Source organism: Dermacentor albipictus, chromosome 6 (genome assembly GCF_038994185.2).
Source record: "Dermacentor albipictus isolate Rhodes 1998 colony chromosome 6, USDA_Dalb.pri_finalv2, whole genome shotgun sequence".
Lineage (NCBI taxonomy): Eukaryota > Metazoa > Arthropoda > Arachnida > Ixodida > Ixodidae > Dermacentor > Dermacentor albipictus.
The window spans coordinates 118,296,236-118,313,629 of NC_091826.1; the positions used below are offsets into that span (position 1 = coordinate 118,296,236).

Consider the following 17,394-nt stretch of genomic DNA (forward strand, 5'->3'; position numbering starts at 1 on the left):
AAATATTTGCTTCTGTATGAATCTATTTTTATTCGTGTTTGAAAATGTTCGACTTGATTTGTAATGGGCTTTACCATTTTTTTCGAAGATATTTTATTTGTTGCACATATTGCTAACCTCTCCCTTTAATTTTCTATTAATAAAATAAACACTACTCCTTACAATTCAAACTGGATGAAGTCATATTTTTTTACATGCTTACTTGAGAGTGACAGCGTCGAGCAACATGGTGTCAGCTTGCCTTGACCTAAAACCAAGTTCTATGTCACTCAGGGAAGTTTGCAAAGGCACTTAGGGGAAACCGGGAAAACTCAGGGAATTCCTTGATGAAATGAGTGCTACGAAGACACGGACGAAAGAACACATGTACGCCAGACAAGGCGCCTTGTCTGTCGTACATGTTTTCTTTCGTCCGCGTCTTCGTAGCGCTCGTTTCATCAAGTATGCATAACCAACTCACCCACATCAAGCTTCTGCTACTTCAGGGAATTCAAAAATTTCATTGGTAGACACCATGGTGAACCACGCTGTGACTGCCCACTTACATACACGCACCTTGAGGCTTACGAGAGCTGGATTTTTAAAGATGAAGTCTTCTTAGGTGTCTTCACATAAGTTTGGCGTATCTAGTACCTGGGCATCTTGTAACCAATTCCAAAGGGAAAAAAAATGGTTTTTTTGCACCTCCAGAGTGTCATAGCGAGCCATAGTAGGTGTAAAAATTATTCGCTTCAAGGTGTTCAGGAGCAAGAATTAGTCGCAGAATAGGTAAAATTAGAGATACAAACGTAATTAGTGCCAAGCTAGTCGAAAAGGAACCACATTGCATTACACCCCTGTAGCAAAATTAAATTATGGGGTTTTACGTGCCAAAACCACTTTCTGATTATGAGGCACGCCGTAGTGGAGGACTCCGGAAATTTCGAACACCTGGGGTTCTTTAACGTGCACCTAAATCTAAGCACATGGGTGTTTTCGCATTTCGCCCCCATCGAAATGCGGCCGCCGTGGCCGGGATTCGATCCCGCGACCTCGTGCTCAGCAGCCCAACACCATAGCCACTGAGCAACCACGGCGGGTTACACCCCTGTAGAGGGTGCATCGCTGTAGATATAGACATGTTGAGGCAAAGCCACCGAACGGCACATTTCAAGAAATGGTGCTAGTTGGCTTGGAGTAAGCAGGGCTTGTGAGAGAGAATGGTGTCGTAGGGTGGCTTTGCCAATTCGCACAGGAAGCGAGAATTAGTTGCAGAGTAGGTAAAATAAACAGTACAAGCGTAGTTAGTGCCAATGTAGTACAAAATTATTTACATTGCATTATAGATGGCATTATCTCTGACATTTGCCCACCTGGCCTCTTGGTCAAAAAACAAAGGGGTCAACGAAGCTCTAAGGGTATGCCAGCAAACGGAAAAGATAACCAAAAAAATCTTGAGGCTAGACAAAAAGAAAGAAACAGGAAGGGTCCTTTCTGTTTATTTTTGTGTGTTGCCTCACAGTTTTTCCTTATTATCATCATCATCATTTATTAACCCTTAAGGACCCTTAACAGGGCATTACATTAGGGGGGGGGAACAGTATAGAAATAAAATATGATGGAGTGAATGTTATTCAATAATGAACTAACTATGTTAGAAGTACAGAGTGCATACAAAAAACAGGGAGGTTTGGTAAAGAGCAGTGGAAAACACAAGGCAAAAAAAAAAAAGTTCAAGCACAAGGATGGGATGGAAAAAGTAATTAGGAATAAGCTAACAAACAAAGAGAAACCTTATAATTAGAGATTGACACCCAGCCGGACGTTGAAATATAAGTCAAAGTATACAAAGCACAACGTAAATCAATATCTTCTATTGGATAATGCCTGTAACGTAAAAATGGTGCGAGAATACTAAAAATGCAGTTATTTAACAAAGAGCTCAGTTAATTAAGGACTGCCTGAATTTTTCTGGATTTCTCTCAAGAGCAACTGCTTTGGGAAGGCAATTCTAGTCTTCAGTGGCGGTGGGAAGAAACTATTTGTTGAATGCTAGAGTCGAACCATGAAGGCTTTAGACGCTGTTGGCTTTGAACAGGTGGCGAGAAGTTTGAGTGGGTGGCAGTAACAGTGTACCATGCAGGTTAGACAAGTTGTGATATAGCTTATGGAACAGGCTGAGCCATGAGATGCTTCCCATTTGCTGGCATACCCCTAGAAAGTGCCATGTACCAGCTTATCCAACAGTCCACTCATGATCAACCAGGCATCGACACTAAAGAAGAAAGTGTCGATCGAATTGCAGATAAAATATGATTAGAGTGAGGTACGAAATGACTGAATAATAAACATGATGAGGAGACAAAGAGACAGAGTCAACAGGTATAATTAACATTTAATCATCAAATCATTTAACCACCTTGTTTGTCGACCTTGTCTTCTTTAGTGTCGACACTTGGTTGATTCCGCTTTTTTCTTTCTTGTATAATGTTCTTGAATAAAAATTCAATAACAATAAAATCTGCATGCTCACAGCCACCTTGACAAGTACTGCTTGTGTGGCACGCAAATGGCAGATGCTTGAATGCCTTAGCAAGCTCTGCAGTCTATTTTAAACCTTTTTTCCCGTTATTACTGAATATGGCATGGCATCAGCAGTGCTTTGTTTTCATCAGCAGAGAACTGCCCTCATGGACATGCACTTTGTTCATATTGAACTTTAGTTCCTTTAGTAGAGAGCGAGAAACTTGTAAACTGAGCGATGTGTTTTTCAATAATTTATTATGAGTACTCACTGAAACTTTCTCAAGATCTGTTGAATCCAAGTATAAAGACAAATTAACTTTGAGAGTATCTCCTCGAAATATATTTCCTCATTCATGTTTAAGGGACAAGCTCAACGAAATTTTACCTTGGCTAAATTGGTTATAGACAGCAGTATATATTACTGAAGCAATCTTGGCAAAGCTGCAGGGCTGGTAATTTTCTTATTAGCAGCCTTTAATAGCACCCAGGGTAAGCAGACAATGAGCGCACCCGGGGTTTTGCCAGCACTTCACCTCCGACGTCTTTCAATCTTTCAAGCCAAGGAACTGTACATTTGAAGTGACGCGTCGCTCCCACTGAATGGGAGTGGTGGCATTTTCTTTTCTTTTTTTTTCTGTTTTCGTATTGAAAACATCTACTTTTGCAAGCCTATCCCTAGCACATCAATTTGTATTTCAAACATAAAATTTTGTGCAGAGGCTGCTTTATACCTGAAACCATGCTTTATCAGGTGGCCCAAAATTTCATTGCAGTTTGCCTTGACACTCATGTGCCTGGTTGAAGGCAAATGAAATTGAGCCAACAGTACCACAACCTTTTACTCAAACTGATGGAGGTTTTCACATTTTTGACATCTAAGCTATGTGCTGGCATGAGCACGTGTGAGACATATGTTTACCTATCAATATGTATTATTTGTCCTGCCTTTGAAGCAGAGTAGTAGTAGTAGTAGTAGTAGTAGTAGTAGTAGTAGTAGTAGTAGTAGTAGAAAACTTTATTTTTTGTTCTGTATTGAACTCTCGGAGGGTGGAGCCCTAAGTCCAGGGCCCCATTTGCTGCTGCTATCCAGCTGACCCGGTCAATCAGGTATCACTGGTCATCCAAGGTTGTGCTCGAAAGAGTGGCTTCCCACTGGGATGGGGAGATGTTGGGTATTCTAGGTAGGCCGGGTGGTTTGGAACATTCCCGCATAGAAAGGTAGAGGTTTGGGTGTCCTCCACAGAAAGGACATTCGTTGAGGTACTGGTTAGAGTAAAATGTGTGGTGGAGAGCAAGGCTGGGGAACTTATTAGTTTGGAGCTGGCGTCAAGTGGCTGCACCTGCACGGCTTAGTTTCACTTATGGTGGAGGGAACATTCTATGGGATAGTCTGCAGTGTTGTTGCATATGGATGTATGTAAGTGGTACCTTTTCTACCTTGTTGGGTTGTACTGGCATTTCACCAGCGCCCGGAGGATGAGGATTCGGACTGTTGCATGAACGCGCTCATTGCCAGGAAGAGATGCATGTCCGGGTGTCCAAACTAGGTGAACTAGTGGGATATGTTGGCTCCTGTGTAACAATTTATGAGCCATCGGGGAAATCCAGCCTTGTGCGTAGTTTTGACATGCTTGCTGGGAATCTGCAAGAATATATATTATCTTATCTGAGAAGTGAGCCCTGATGGCAAGGGCTATGGCACATTCTTCAGCTTTCGTGCAGTTGTCGGTGCATATTGCAGCTGATAATACTGCTTCGCCCCTCTTTCTGCCAGCCACCCTCCCTTATAGTGACACATCTAGCTATGATCACTTGGTACACGATGACAAATACCACAGGACACTCCTTGAATTCATGCACACACAAGCATTATAGCACACAAATAACACATACAAATCATTATGCCTCATACCAAGTCTATGAAAAAAAATAAAGACGACGTGAGCAGTTTAATATGTCTGATCTAGTAGAGCTCAGTATTCTTTTGTTGGCAGGTGACTGACGTTGACCGGCAGCACTGGCACCTGCTTCTGGAGGACAAAGGAAGTGGTCATGACTGGCTCCGGATAGGTCACTCACCGGTGTCCACCACTGTTGGTGCGGCCCCCACTGGTGCTGCCACATCTGAGTGGCGGCTGTGGTCATCAGCGGACCGTGAAGATTCCCCAGCAGGGCAAGGTCTGTTGCCTGTTGTCAGTGCTTAAAAGTATATTAAATCTGCCTAGTCATTTTTTAAAGTGAAGTTTGCTTTGCGTAACCCATTGAGGTTTCTCATCTGCTGGCCAGTCTTTGTTCGGTATCTGACACATAGGTCAGCAGAATAAGTGGGTGCTCACTCAGACTCAGTCACCTATATTTTCATAGGCCACGTACTCACTTGCTCGTGTCATCTCCTACTGACTGTCACTCACTCACATACATGTTCGTGTCCACTCAACCTCACCATCACAGACTTTCATTCGTGCTTGCATTACCTGCACTCTCTGTTTCATATGCTCAGGTCCACTCACAGTCTTCGTCACTCGCTAATGCTCTGTCTCATGCCTGTCTATATATGTACATATATAGACACCATAACCAGTGCATGTAGACTGACAAAGCAGTGCAAGTGAGCACACCTCTGTTCTGCATAATCAAATGATATATCATGACATAAAACCTATGCATATAATGTAGCCTTATAGGGTCAGTAAACCTTCATTGTAACGGAGTGAACGGGACAGTGCAAAAAGGTATGTATAATGGTAATTCAATACAAGTAGCCAGAGGTGGGCAAATGGCCTCATTTGTTTGTTTCCCTTCCTCACCCTCACGACGCAAATACCGCCCTCACCTATTCCGCACCCTCACGTTGAAAAATGTGACTGCCCTCCCTCACCCTCATTCTAGGTTATAAAAAATTTATCCACTCTCCGTCACCCTGGAAAGGCTACCATCCTTTTCTTCCGTTTTCTACAATTTCAAGTGAACCATTTGCTTGACCCGCAAGGTTAAATTACAACACTGATTGTCTAGTGTCATTCCTATTGTCAAAGCATGCCTCACTGCTTTGCTTTTAGGTGCCTGGTCATGGATTGGCAAAATAAATGGTGCGCACTCAGAATGGCTCTCAAATTATACAGGGTGTTTCAGCTAACTTTATCCAGAGATTAAAAATATGGTGATGCACTTTAAAACGACGCGACCACATTCATGTTGCTCACTTTTGTATGTAGTGTGTCACGCTGTTTTTTGTATTTTGCTTAATAAGATGATTTGTACAGATTGATTAAACAGCTTCTGAAGCAACGAAGCTAGGAAAAAGTTCCAATTAGAAAGTTGCAGAGCAGTTTGCAAAACATCCGAATAAACAGTTTCTGTCTTTCTATTTGTTAAGTATTAGTGTTTTTGAGCTTACTGCAGATGCCTGTGAAATAAAAAAAAAAAACACCATGTGACATGCCCGCTTGCACATAGTAATTACACTGCTCCCAAGCGTTCCGCACACAAACGAACATAGCATTTAGCCAGGTGTGCTGCCGCTGCGTCTGCTTATCGCTATCATCAACCGCCGCGAGGGAAGCACATCGCTGGCATAAATCGCACAGCCAACAGCTTTGTCACTGCCTTGTTGCCTTTTAAGCGGCAGCATGCCCTGCTAGATGCTATGTTCGTTTGTATGTGGACAGTTTGTTAGTAAACTAAATTATTTTTAGTTTGTAATTATTAAAGTATAACTATAGCAAAACCAGAATTATACTTAGCCGGGTTGACTCAGACTCACTCAATCAGACCCAGAAGGGTCTTCTTGGCCCACACATCTTATGAACTCTCTTTTGAACGAATGAATGTCAAAAATATTTTTGTACCAGGCTAATATATAGGAACTGCAGGTGGATTATGAACGCTAATAATTTAGGAAAGAGCATGCACAGGCGCCGTTAATATACAAGAAGTTTCCTTATTTCTTGTTGATCACGAGATCTTGTAAGGACCAAATAAGTATGATGCCTGACACTGGCAGTGCTGGACTTATTTCGCCTAAAGATAAAATCTGCAAAAGGGATCTTTAAAAAAATGTGCAAATTTATATTTGTTTGTGTATGTGTACGTGCGTGCAGTGCACACATGTTTCTGTGGTGCATGTGCATCTTTGACAATTTGGTATGGATCACCGTCCTTTCTTTCTAGCACGATGCTAAATGAAAGCTAGCCTTGTAAACAAAAGTTTTCCCTGCTTGAATTGGGTGCAAGGAAGCTTGATTATATGTAATGCCACTTATCCACAATTTACTGTAGAACCGCAGGAGGTCCAGCTCACAGTAATGCTTTTTTTTTTAGATATTGGGCATAATGCTAGGCTCTGAGAATTTCTTAAGTTCTATTTCAACCGTAGTTTCATCTATGACACTATATATGTACCATAAGTGCTCATTCGCAATTCCAGCAGTGATGCTGCTGACAACGATATTTGCTGTCAATCATGCTGAACATGAGAAAAGATCTAAGAGGGAGTGCCACGTGATTGTCTTGGTGCATAGTCATAAAAATGTTAAAAAAGAAAGGCTAATGGGAAATAGGCTGTTACCACGTAATGTGAAAGTAATGGAGAGTGCGCGACAAGGGCGACACCAAAACCTACTGCGCACCATACAGTGTTTGAAAAAGTCCCATAATCGTGCAGGGCCTTTTCCTGTAGACTCATTGCACAGATTTGCTCTGGAGAGAATGTTGTGGGGCGGTATCATAGGAAGCTGGCCTGCTGAGGCTAGCTGCTTGGCGTCATGCTCCCTGCTATTTGCATTTTCCGTCCGTCGAGTCACCGAGTGTGTGCGCAAAAGCTACATCGGCAACGTTGTATGGAACTACGATTGACGAGCGCAATGCTGAAAGTCCGCCTCACCTCATTCTTCTTGAAGGTTGTGCTGGACACTGGGCATTTGGAATGACCGGTCGCTTTTCAGGGGGCAACAGTAGTACCACTCATCATAGGCAATGCCACAAGCATAATTTAGCAGCACGACCAGGGAATAAGCAGTGCCATAATGACAAGTCATACCGAATGGCAGCCACCACTGCTTCCGCACGAAGGCTCGAGCACCCAAGCAAAACAGGGGAGCGTTTGAATGAACACCGGAGGTGTATGGTAACTGCACTGACGAAACCTACTAAACTGAAGAAACTCTGACAGTGTCGAACATGCTTGTTTCTAGCAATGATGTAAACCACAGTACCCCTTGTTTAATCTTGGCCACAATAAAGAAAGGAAATGCTTACACGGCATGCACTGTACTAGCAAGTGCCCGCATGGTTCGCGCTTCGTACCGATCCCTCCCCCACTTCCCTTCCAAACCTGCTTAATACCAAGCAGAGGAAACACATGGAGTGGGGGAAGGGCGGTGGCAGTAGTTGTGACGCAGTGGCACCGAGTTCCACTACCGGTGCTCCGTGATAGATGCAGGTAAAAGTAGAGGTGTGCATTCGTGAAAAGGAGGGGGAAATCGCACTTGTGGCGCAGAGCCGCACATTTCCGTGCTTTGTCTTCTTTTTATGCACTCGTAGGGTGCATCCAGTCTAATAGTGCCGTCCCAATTGCAGAATTAACTTTTTTTTGTATGTGTGTGTGTGCTTAGGTTGGCAAAATGGTGATAGCTGGCATCAATAAGTCACTCTCCCGGCGTGAAGCTGCTGTGAATGTGCGCCCTCTCCTTACTAGCTACCACCGGTGCCATGGTGGTGTTGCTCATCACTATCACTGATAACATGTGGGTGCACCATAGAGGAAAAAGGTACGCAGGCACCACGATGGCAATACCTGGCGACGAAGTGGGTCACTCGCTTGCACGGCATGAAAGACACTGAGCGCTATGATTGCGCACCCACTCCTTGCTAGTTGCTGCAGTCTTGTCGTGGTGCCACTTGCCGCTGATAATGCATGGGTGCAGCATGGAGGAAAGGAGGGCACAGGTAATGCAATGTAATCAAGGGTTTGATGAAAATTTGTCTGGTCAGGCATGGAACGAGGACAATCACAGTCACTGTCCAAGTCTGATGAAATATCTCATGTTTCGGAACCATGTATAGGTTCCTTGTTCACTGACTTTTTTTTGTTTCGGAACCGTGTACGAGTTGCTTGTTCATGGAGTTGAACAGGAAGTGAACAAGCAATATGTATGCAGTTCCAAAATGCCAGATATTTTATCAGACTTGGTCAGTGACTGTGATTCTCCTCGATGGCGGTAGGTGGTAATGGAGAGAGTTGCTCGCTCGGTGCAAAAGGCGTTGAGTGTCACCATGAGTGTGCACACGCCGCATGCTGTTTCACTCTAAGCAGAGTGGCTTATCAGTATGCTTCTGGTAAACCGGTTTAAAATGTGTGCATTCGTGTTGGGATGGGAAGAAAGCTTGAACAAAGCGATATTTCAAGTAAACTGATTTCATTATAATTTATGTTTACTGTATATTTAAAGCACATAGATCAGCACTTGACACTGAACATCTTATTTGATTTTCTCAATTTGCTTTACCCCATTGTTAAAGAACTGTGTGTGCCATTGGATACTTTGGCTTATACATTTAAGGCACCGTCATGTCATTCAACTATTTGTGACCTTCAGCGTGTGCATCGGTTCCCATTTATTGCCTCGGTATACTTTCAAGGGCGGCAATGTAATATCGTTATATTTAAATAGTGTGTAAACGCATTTCATTACTTTGTGATTCAAAATATATAGTGTTCTGCCAACAAGAAGTTATAAAGAGTTAAATGCTTCGTTATATCCAGAATTTGGTTATATTGAAGTTCATTATAGCCAGTTTAACTATAGCACAGAATTTTGACCAAAAAAGCAGTTTCAGTGAGTGCACCTATGTTCTGCATTTTCAAACAATAAACTACTACCTAAAACCTGTAAGTATGATGTCTGCTCATAGGTCCCCCTGAAGCACACAGACTTTTTAATGAAATAATGCATAATTTTGAATGACTTATTTGATTTTCTTGTAATTTGGCCTCTCCCATTCCTGGGCCACTGAGTAAGTCCTATTGCAAGCACGTCTCTTCTCACCATTCTTCCATCAACTACAGCATCAAACATCACCTTTGGCCTCGCAACATTTCTGCATTGACGTCTCACATTGTGCATCGGCATGAACTACTGTTTGCATTTTGGGCATAGCTTATAGAAGGTATAGCGCATAAACATGAACATCACATGACATATGTGACATGACTTGTACAGTGCGTAAACATGAACATTGCATGAAATTAGATCCTGCATTGCATTAATATAAAGACACTTGTATGCATTGAATTGTGTAATTTATGTTACATATAGCATTTAATGCTCCACTTCACCAACGTTTCGCTTAATGTTGATTCCAACATGTGTGTTGGATCTACATAATTTGCATACATCATGCATCTCTTTGCATAGAAATAAATTGTCATTGCAGACAAGAGTCCTCCCCAGCAACCTCGGCGCGTGTCCAAGCTTGGCCGGGACACGCTTGTGGACAAGCAGACAGTCCAGGGTCGCCAGTGCCTGCTTGTGCTGGACGCAGCCTCGGGCCAACTTGAGGTGAGGCAGAGCGTATGGTCACTGTCGACGTGCACTTGTATTTGCTTCCTGCATCAACTAGATGCGGGAAGCTACGGTGCCTCTAAGTTGTCGTTACTTGAAGCATCAAAAGGTGATGCCACCGACTCAAGCAGCAGCACTTCAATGCTCTTGGCAAGCACACCTTCTGAAACTTCGGCGTCTGCCCTCATTAGTGTACTTATGGGGACGCTAAAATAAAATATTAATGCAGTAAGGGTAATAAGTTGGGCTATTTGGTTTCTGTTGAAATGCATGTTTACTAGTAGAAAAAACTGACACAGGTTGAAGACATAATGGACAAACACTAGTTGAGCTAGATTGAAAGATTAGGCATTTGTAATGGCTAATTCACAATTCAAAGCAAGAACTAAGCTTTCGTATGCATGAAAATGATGGAAATGTAAAGTGTAGTACAGGCCTTGTCTTCAGCATGACCTGGCTTGCTAATAAAGATTTCACCCTCGAGAACCCACATCCCAGCATTCTCGTGTGTACAACAGTACTGGAGCACTGATTTTTTTCTCTAAGTATATTTCAGTTCTTACTCAATGCTTTAACCATTCTCTGATGTCTCTAAATTTTTGGTGTTTAGGTGCTTACAGAAAGAGCCATTAGATGGTGCCACCTAGCCAAGAAACACTTTGATGCATTATGCTACTGTATGCCGAGTGCACCTTCCGAAACCTCACTCTCTGCAACCTCCTCTTCAACTGTGCACTTTGACCAAGAGATTGGCATTAAAATTGCAGCAGATCCAATGAGTTGGAATCTATATACAGAGGAGCTTTGTGCGAGTGCTTAAAGAGTCGGAACATGAATTCGTGTTTACTAAATGCCCACACAAAGTGGCATGGAAGGCTTTATTTAAGCATTGTAGAGAGGCTGATGCAACGTCGCCGCTGCTGCCATGCCGGTGGATGTGCGAAGGTGCGCTTTCTGGTTCTTTCTTCTTCTTTTTTTCTTTTTCTTTTCTTCTTTCTTTCTCTATACTGCCACTGCGAATGCACGGAGGCAGGCACCATGTGGTGGTGATGCAAGGAGCCCAGTGGCACACACGGGACACACATTCCGCTGTGATTTGTTAGCCCATTCGGCAAGAGAACAGCCAGGTCGCAGCACTCATGGCCACAAAACCTGGCTTTTTCTCTTTTTGAAAACTTCGCAACAAAGAATGGAGTACACACTAGGGCAGTTAAACAAAAAGGGCATTTACTGCTTCTTGTGGGCAATAATGCCAGCGAGCCAATATGTGTCCAAGGGATTGTTCCTCGGTGAAACACGCTGAGGAAATTGGAGGGGAGTCGAGGGCATACACCTTATCGTGAAGGGATTCCGAAGCTTAGGTTGTTCCTGAGTGGGGTCTTGTGAATTGAAGTGGTGTGGCGTACTCCGAATTCTTTCATGTGTTGTCCTGGGAAGTGCACCAACAAGTGTGCAGTCGGCCGTGCAGCTAAATAAGAAGTTACTTTTCCTTGCGCCTAGCCATTTGTGCCATCATGTGCCAGTGCCAGTCAGTCTTTCCGGCAGTGCTTCTGTTATCGCCAAGCATGGTATTTTTGTTGCCACACAGCTCTATGATGGTGGGGATGTGGCCCGGCGTGCATCATGCCTGTATAGTGTGCCTGTGACGGGTGCACGCCATGTGGTGCTGACAGACCAATTGCTCATTGTGGCTGCTGCTGGTGAGACCGGATCGCCCGACACCCAGCTACACCTGTTCTCCAAAAGTGCCCTTGATTTTGCCAGCATCACCACAAAGAAGGTCAGAGCCAGTTCAGTGCCTGCCATGTACTCATGGCTGCCTGTGCTTCTACTTGCGAGTGACTGTGTGCAGGCTTAAAAAGTCGTTTGTTGCACACTGTCAAAATGTTGTACTGTTTTTGATTGTGCACTGTTGGCATGCATCTGTAGAGTCCTCAAAATGCATTTCTAATTTTGTGCAGTTGCATGAATCAGCAAGCTCTTTAGGTTCAATAAATCCTGCGTTTACATCTTGAAGTGTGCGCTGGCAGTAACTGGAAGACAAGACGTGGACCAAGAACGAACCATGACTCGGGAAGGGCTTCCAGTGTTGTGATTCATGTTTTGGTTTTCGTTGGTCACTGGTCTTGGGTCATTGGCTTTAGAAAATAATTTACCACATTTTTGCTCCTGTTCTATCATTGCATTTTGTTGAAACGTATTCTTAAGCTACTGCTAATGTAACTTTTTTTGTGCATGTGTGAAAGCAGCTGCATAAAAAGATTGCTGTTGATAACTGATGTTTGCCTGCTGCTATTGCTTTGTGGCTTTGGTATTGCTGCTGAGAGTGATTTTGCAAGATTTATCACTGGCAATGACAATCTGCAATATCATTGATGTGGAATACAAAGCACCTTGTAAAACTGTGTTCATTGTTCACATTTATCCATAAGAAGACCATGATGTTTCCACTTCGGATATTTTAATGGAACTGGAAATAAGCCTAGGCAGTAGTAATTTACGCTAGTTGGTTGGTCATACTGGGAATCTGAGTAAAGCTGAAAAGGACTGAGATGAGGATAATGTAATACAATGCACAGTGCCGTGTGTTGTATCTCATGTCCGTCCTTGCCATTCTAGTAAAGTGGACAATTCTGTGGGTCAGTTAATGTTCATTTAATTGTGAGAGCAAGTATATGGATGCTTAAAGCACATTCGTGCTGTCGGCACTTCTACCGTTGTCGTGCTGTCCCACCGATCGCATATGCATGGCTTGCATGAGTAGGGTTAGAGGGTCACCAGAGATGCAGAGGGTGTTTGGCTGCAAAAACGATAAAGCAAAGTGGATGCACTGTCAAAGCTGTGCTCAATTGCCTCAGTGGCAGAGCAAGAGCAGCATTATGCCTTCCACTGCTGGCATGAGCATTGTGTGCGTGCACACTATAAGCATACTTGCGTTCCTGCTGGGCTGCTATTTGTATGCTCTGGTCTGAGTAGTAAATGTCTAGCTAATGTTATCTAATATTTCACTGGGTGCTGCCTAATGCTGATGGCTTCTTGTTGGTGTCATCTCGTGCGACATCGAGGTGCAACACCACTGGCGGCGCTCATCATGCCAGTGTCGTGAGACGCCTGGTAGCTGCCAGGGGCACTGTTCCTTCTGCCCAGTGGGAGCTGCCTTGCGTGCTGCATCACACCAGTGTGTTGCATCTGCATGTATTTAGAACACCACCAAAAGAGCTCAAGCACAACCCTAAACCTTGCTATCACTGTCAGTGTTTCGCCTTTTGGGTGAAATAATTGCCAAGTTTTTTTTTTTACGGCACTTTCTCTCTATTTTTTTTGTTTCAATGTCACAATTACCATTTAAGTGCCACTTAGATTCCCAGATTTCTACTTGAAATAAACAGTGTGCACATGTGAAAGGGCCTAGCTGAATGATTAGATATGTCGCATGAATACAAATCTCAGCAAAGGCAGTGGCTCCAGGTTGAGACTTCTCTTGTTCAGCAACTGCTGATCACTTCGAAATATATCGATACCGTCTCATGCAAGATAAAATACTGACACGTGTACTTGTCTTTATCGGGCGACAAGTTTTGCCGCCGAACAAATGTTATCGCACAGCGCGGGACGCGCCTGCATGTATCCGAAGTTTCTGGAAAGTTATCGATGCTTCTACCCGCTGTCTGTTGTCGCCGAACGTTGTGTTATCTGATTTCATCGCTTGACACGAATGGTGTAGAACATTTTAGAAGGCATGCGGGTCCCAACGTTTAATCTGGAACATTCGATGATTGCTGTATAAAAGCCGACGCGCTTGACCCGCTGATCAGATTTTCGACGATCGCCGACTGTGTTCGCCGCTTTCGTTGTTCGCCCAGGTTCGCCCAATAAAAGCTAGTTTTGTATTCCACCGTAGTGCTTCTTTCTTCGCCGTCACTACCACGTGACATCTGGTGGAGGTGCTTTACATCCATGTACCGGACGCCCCCGACAAGCCGTAATACAAGCCCGGACCGCAAAGACAACACCAGCGTCGTCCCGGAACATCGAGCAAGCCGCCGTCTTCAACAGCTGCCCCCGGAGCACGGACTTCTACCTGAGAAGACCAAGAAGATTGTGGCCAAGGCAACCCAATGGCAGCCCCAGCGTCCCCCATCGTGCTGCAGCAGCCCAGGGAACCTCCGACGTTCCGCGGATCAACATTCGAGGACCCGGAAACCTGGCTCGAAACGTATGAGCGGGTCGCTAAGTTTAACAGTTGGGACAGCGACGACAAGCTGCGGCATGTCTATTTCGCATTGGAAGACGCCGCCAGGACGTGGTTCGAGAATCGGGAAGCCACCTTAACGACGTGGGACCTTTTCCGAAGCGGCTTCTTGCACACGTTTACAAGCGTCGTGCGAAAAGAGCGAGCCCAAGCTCTACTAGAAACCAGAGTGCAGCTGCCAAACGAGACGATCGCAATCTTCACGGAGGAGATGGCCCGTCTTTTCCGGCACGCCGACCCGGAAATGTCGGAGGAGAAAAAAGTTCGCTTCCTGATGCGCGGCGTCAAGCAAGACCTTTTCGCCGGACTTATACGTAACCCACCGAAGACTGTGGCTGAGTTTTCTGCAGAGGCCTTGACGATCGAGAAAACTCTGGAGATGCGCACCCGGCAATATAACCGCCAGGGGCACACGCCGCAGTATGCCATCCAAGGACTAGGTTCGGACGACCTTCAAGAGACCATCAGGGCCATTGTGCGCGAAGAACTGCGCAAGGTCCTGCCTTCGTCGCAGCCTCAAGTGGCCTCTATCGCCGACATCGTGAAGGAAGAGGTGCACCGATCCCTTGGAGTTCCTGAGGTGCAACCAGAACCACCGCAGCCGGAAGCAATGACCTACGCCGCCGCCGTCGCCCGCCGTCAAGGCCCCCCTGCGCGACCGCGCCAAGGTCCTGCAACACCGCAATTCCGTCGTCCACCACCGCCGCCGCCAGCGTGCCCACCCGTCGCCCAGCGCACCTATATGAGGAAGACGGACATTTGGCGAGCCCCCGACCACCGCCCGCACTGCTATCACTGCGGAGAAGCCGGCCATGTGTACCGCCGATGCCCATACCGCGACATGGGACTGAGAGGGTTCGCCGTCAACGCGGCGCGTCCACAGCTTGGGGAGCGCCCACGTGACATTGCCGATTACCTAGCCGCCACTCAGTGGAACTCTCGACGACCGTCCCGTTCGCCGTCACCAGGCCGCTACCTGTCGCCGCAACGCCGTCCATACACTGGCCCAGCCCGGGGCCGCTCTGCGAGCCCATACCCGGAAAACTAAAAGCAGCAACTGATGGAGGTGCGGTTGCTGTTCGTCGAACTGACGAAGATCCTCCGCCGCTGACGAAGACGACGAAGAGACCATCTCGACGACATAACGACACGCCGCCGTCCCGACGAAGTCTGGAAGCCAAAACTACACCGACGAAAGACGACTTGACGACGCGACGTTCCAACCTGAGTTCAACACGACGCAGCCGTGATCCAACGCCAAGACCTAACTGCAATGCCAGACAAAGAACAACCGATCTCGACGTGCTTCTCGACGGCCACGCAGTCACTGCCTTAGTCGACACAGGGGCTGATTACTCCGTAATGAGTGGACACATCGCCGCCCAGTTGAAGAAAGTTAAGACCGCATGGGAAGGCCCTCAGATTCGCACCGCTGGAGGACACCTCATCACGCCGACTGGGATCTGCACGGCAAGAATAACCATTCATGACCAGACTTACCCTGCCACCTTCGTTATCCTCCAACAGTGTTCACGAGACGTCATTCTCGGTATGGACTTCCTGGACCAACACGGCGCAATCATCAACCTGAAGTCGAAGTCAGTAACGCTGTCGGAAGATAAAGCAATGCCGCCGGAGAGCCCTCGTAGTCACCACGCCTTGAGTGTGCTCGAAGATCAAGTGAGCGTCCCGCCTCGCTGCAGCATCGTTATTTCGGTCAGCACCGAAACACCCGCTGACGTAGAAGGCGTCATTGAAGGCGACCAACGTCTACTGCTAGACCATGAAATTTGCGTCGCAAGAGGGATCGCTCGACTGCATGGAGGGAAAACTGAAGTGTTGCTGACAAACTTCAGCCAGGAGTTCAAGCACATCAACAAGGGCACGACGATCGCGTACATCGAGGAAATTCTGGAAACAAGTAATGCGTTTGTCCTCTCGGATTCCGCCGCATCTACCCCGACGACCATGGTTCCCGAACCAGACTACGACATTAATCCAAATCTCCCTATGATTAAGCAACAGCAGCTCAGAAGTCTGCTCCGACGATACAAAGGCTGCTTTTCGACGTCATCGAGGATTCGACAAACACCAGTCGCCAAGCATCGCATAATCACCGAGGAATGCGCCCGCCCACTCCGTCAGAGCCCTTACCGAGTTTCGGCGCGAGAACGTGAAGCTATAAGAGAACAAGTCGACGAAATGCTGCGCGACGACATCATCCAGCCGTCGAAAAGCCCGTGGGCATCCCCTGTTGTTCTGGTAAAGAAAAAGGACGGAACCCTACGTTTCTGCGTCGATTATCGTCGTCTGAACAAGATCACGAAGAAGGACGTATACCCCCTCCCACGGATAGACGACGCATTGGATCGGCTCTGCAACGCTAAATACTTCTCGTCCATGGACCTAAAGTCTGGCTATTGGCAAATAGAAGTCGACGAAAGAGATCGCGAAAAGACCGCCTTCATCACCCCAGACGGCCTCTACGAGTTCAAGGTTATGCCATTCGGACTGTGCTCGGCGCCTGCAACGTTCCAGCGCGTGATGGACACGGTTTTAGCAGGATTGAAGTGGCAGACCTGTCTCGTATACTTGGATGACGTCGTCGTCTTCGCCGGAAATTTCGACGTTCACTTTAGGCGGCTGGCAACAGTACTAGAGGCCATCAGGTCATCAGGACTTACTCTGAAGCCGGAAAAGTGCCGCTTCGCTTACGAGGAGCTTCTATTTTTAGCCCACGTCATCAGCAAATCTGGAGTCCGCCCCGACCCGCAGAAGACAGCTGCCATAGCAAAGTTCCCACAGCCCATCGACAAGAAGGCAGTGCGTAGATTTCTTGGCATGTGTGCCTACTACAGGCGATTTGTCAAGAACTTTTCACGCATCGCTGAGCCGCTGACGCAGCTAACTAAATGTGACGTCGAGTTCAAGTGGGAAACGCCGCAGGCCGAGGCATTTCAAGAACTCAAACGACGCATGCAGTCGACGCCCGTACTTGCGCACTTCGACGATCACGCCGATACCGAAATCCACACTGACGCCAGTAGCCTAGGCCTTGGCGCCGTCCTGGTCCAG

At 46.1% G+C, this 17,394-nt stretch overlaps 1 protein-coding gene across 2 annotated transcripts in view; it reads left to right on the plus strand.

The window, feature by feature from the left end:
- Window positions 1-17,394, plus strand: part of LOC135916276 (uncharacterized) — a 165,654-nt gene that overhangs the window by 43,051 nt on the left and 105,209 nt on the right. For both annotated transcript variants that reach the window (XM_070541280.1, XM_065449600.2), the window contains 3 exons: window positions 4,500-4,683; window positions 9,940-10,064; window positions 11,656-11,847. In XM_070541280.1, the coding sequence (XP_070397381.1) occupies window positions 4,500-4,683; window positions 9,940-10,064; window positions 11,656-11,847 (501 nt within the window). The remainder of the gene's footprint in view (window positions 1-4,499; window positions 4,684-9,939; window positions 10,065-11,655; window positions 11,848-17,394) is intronic.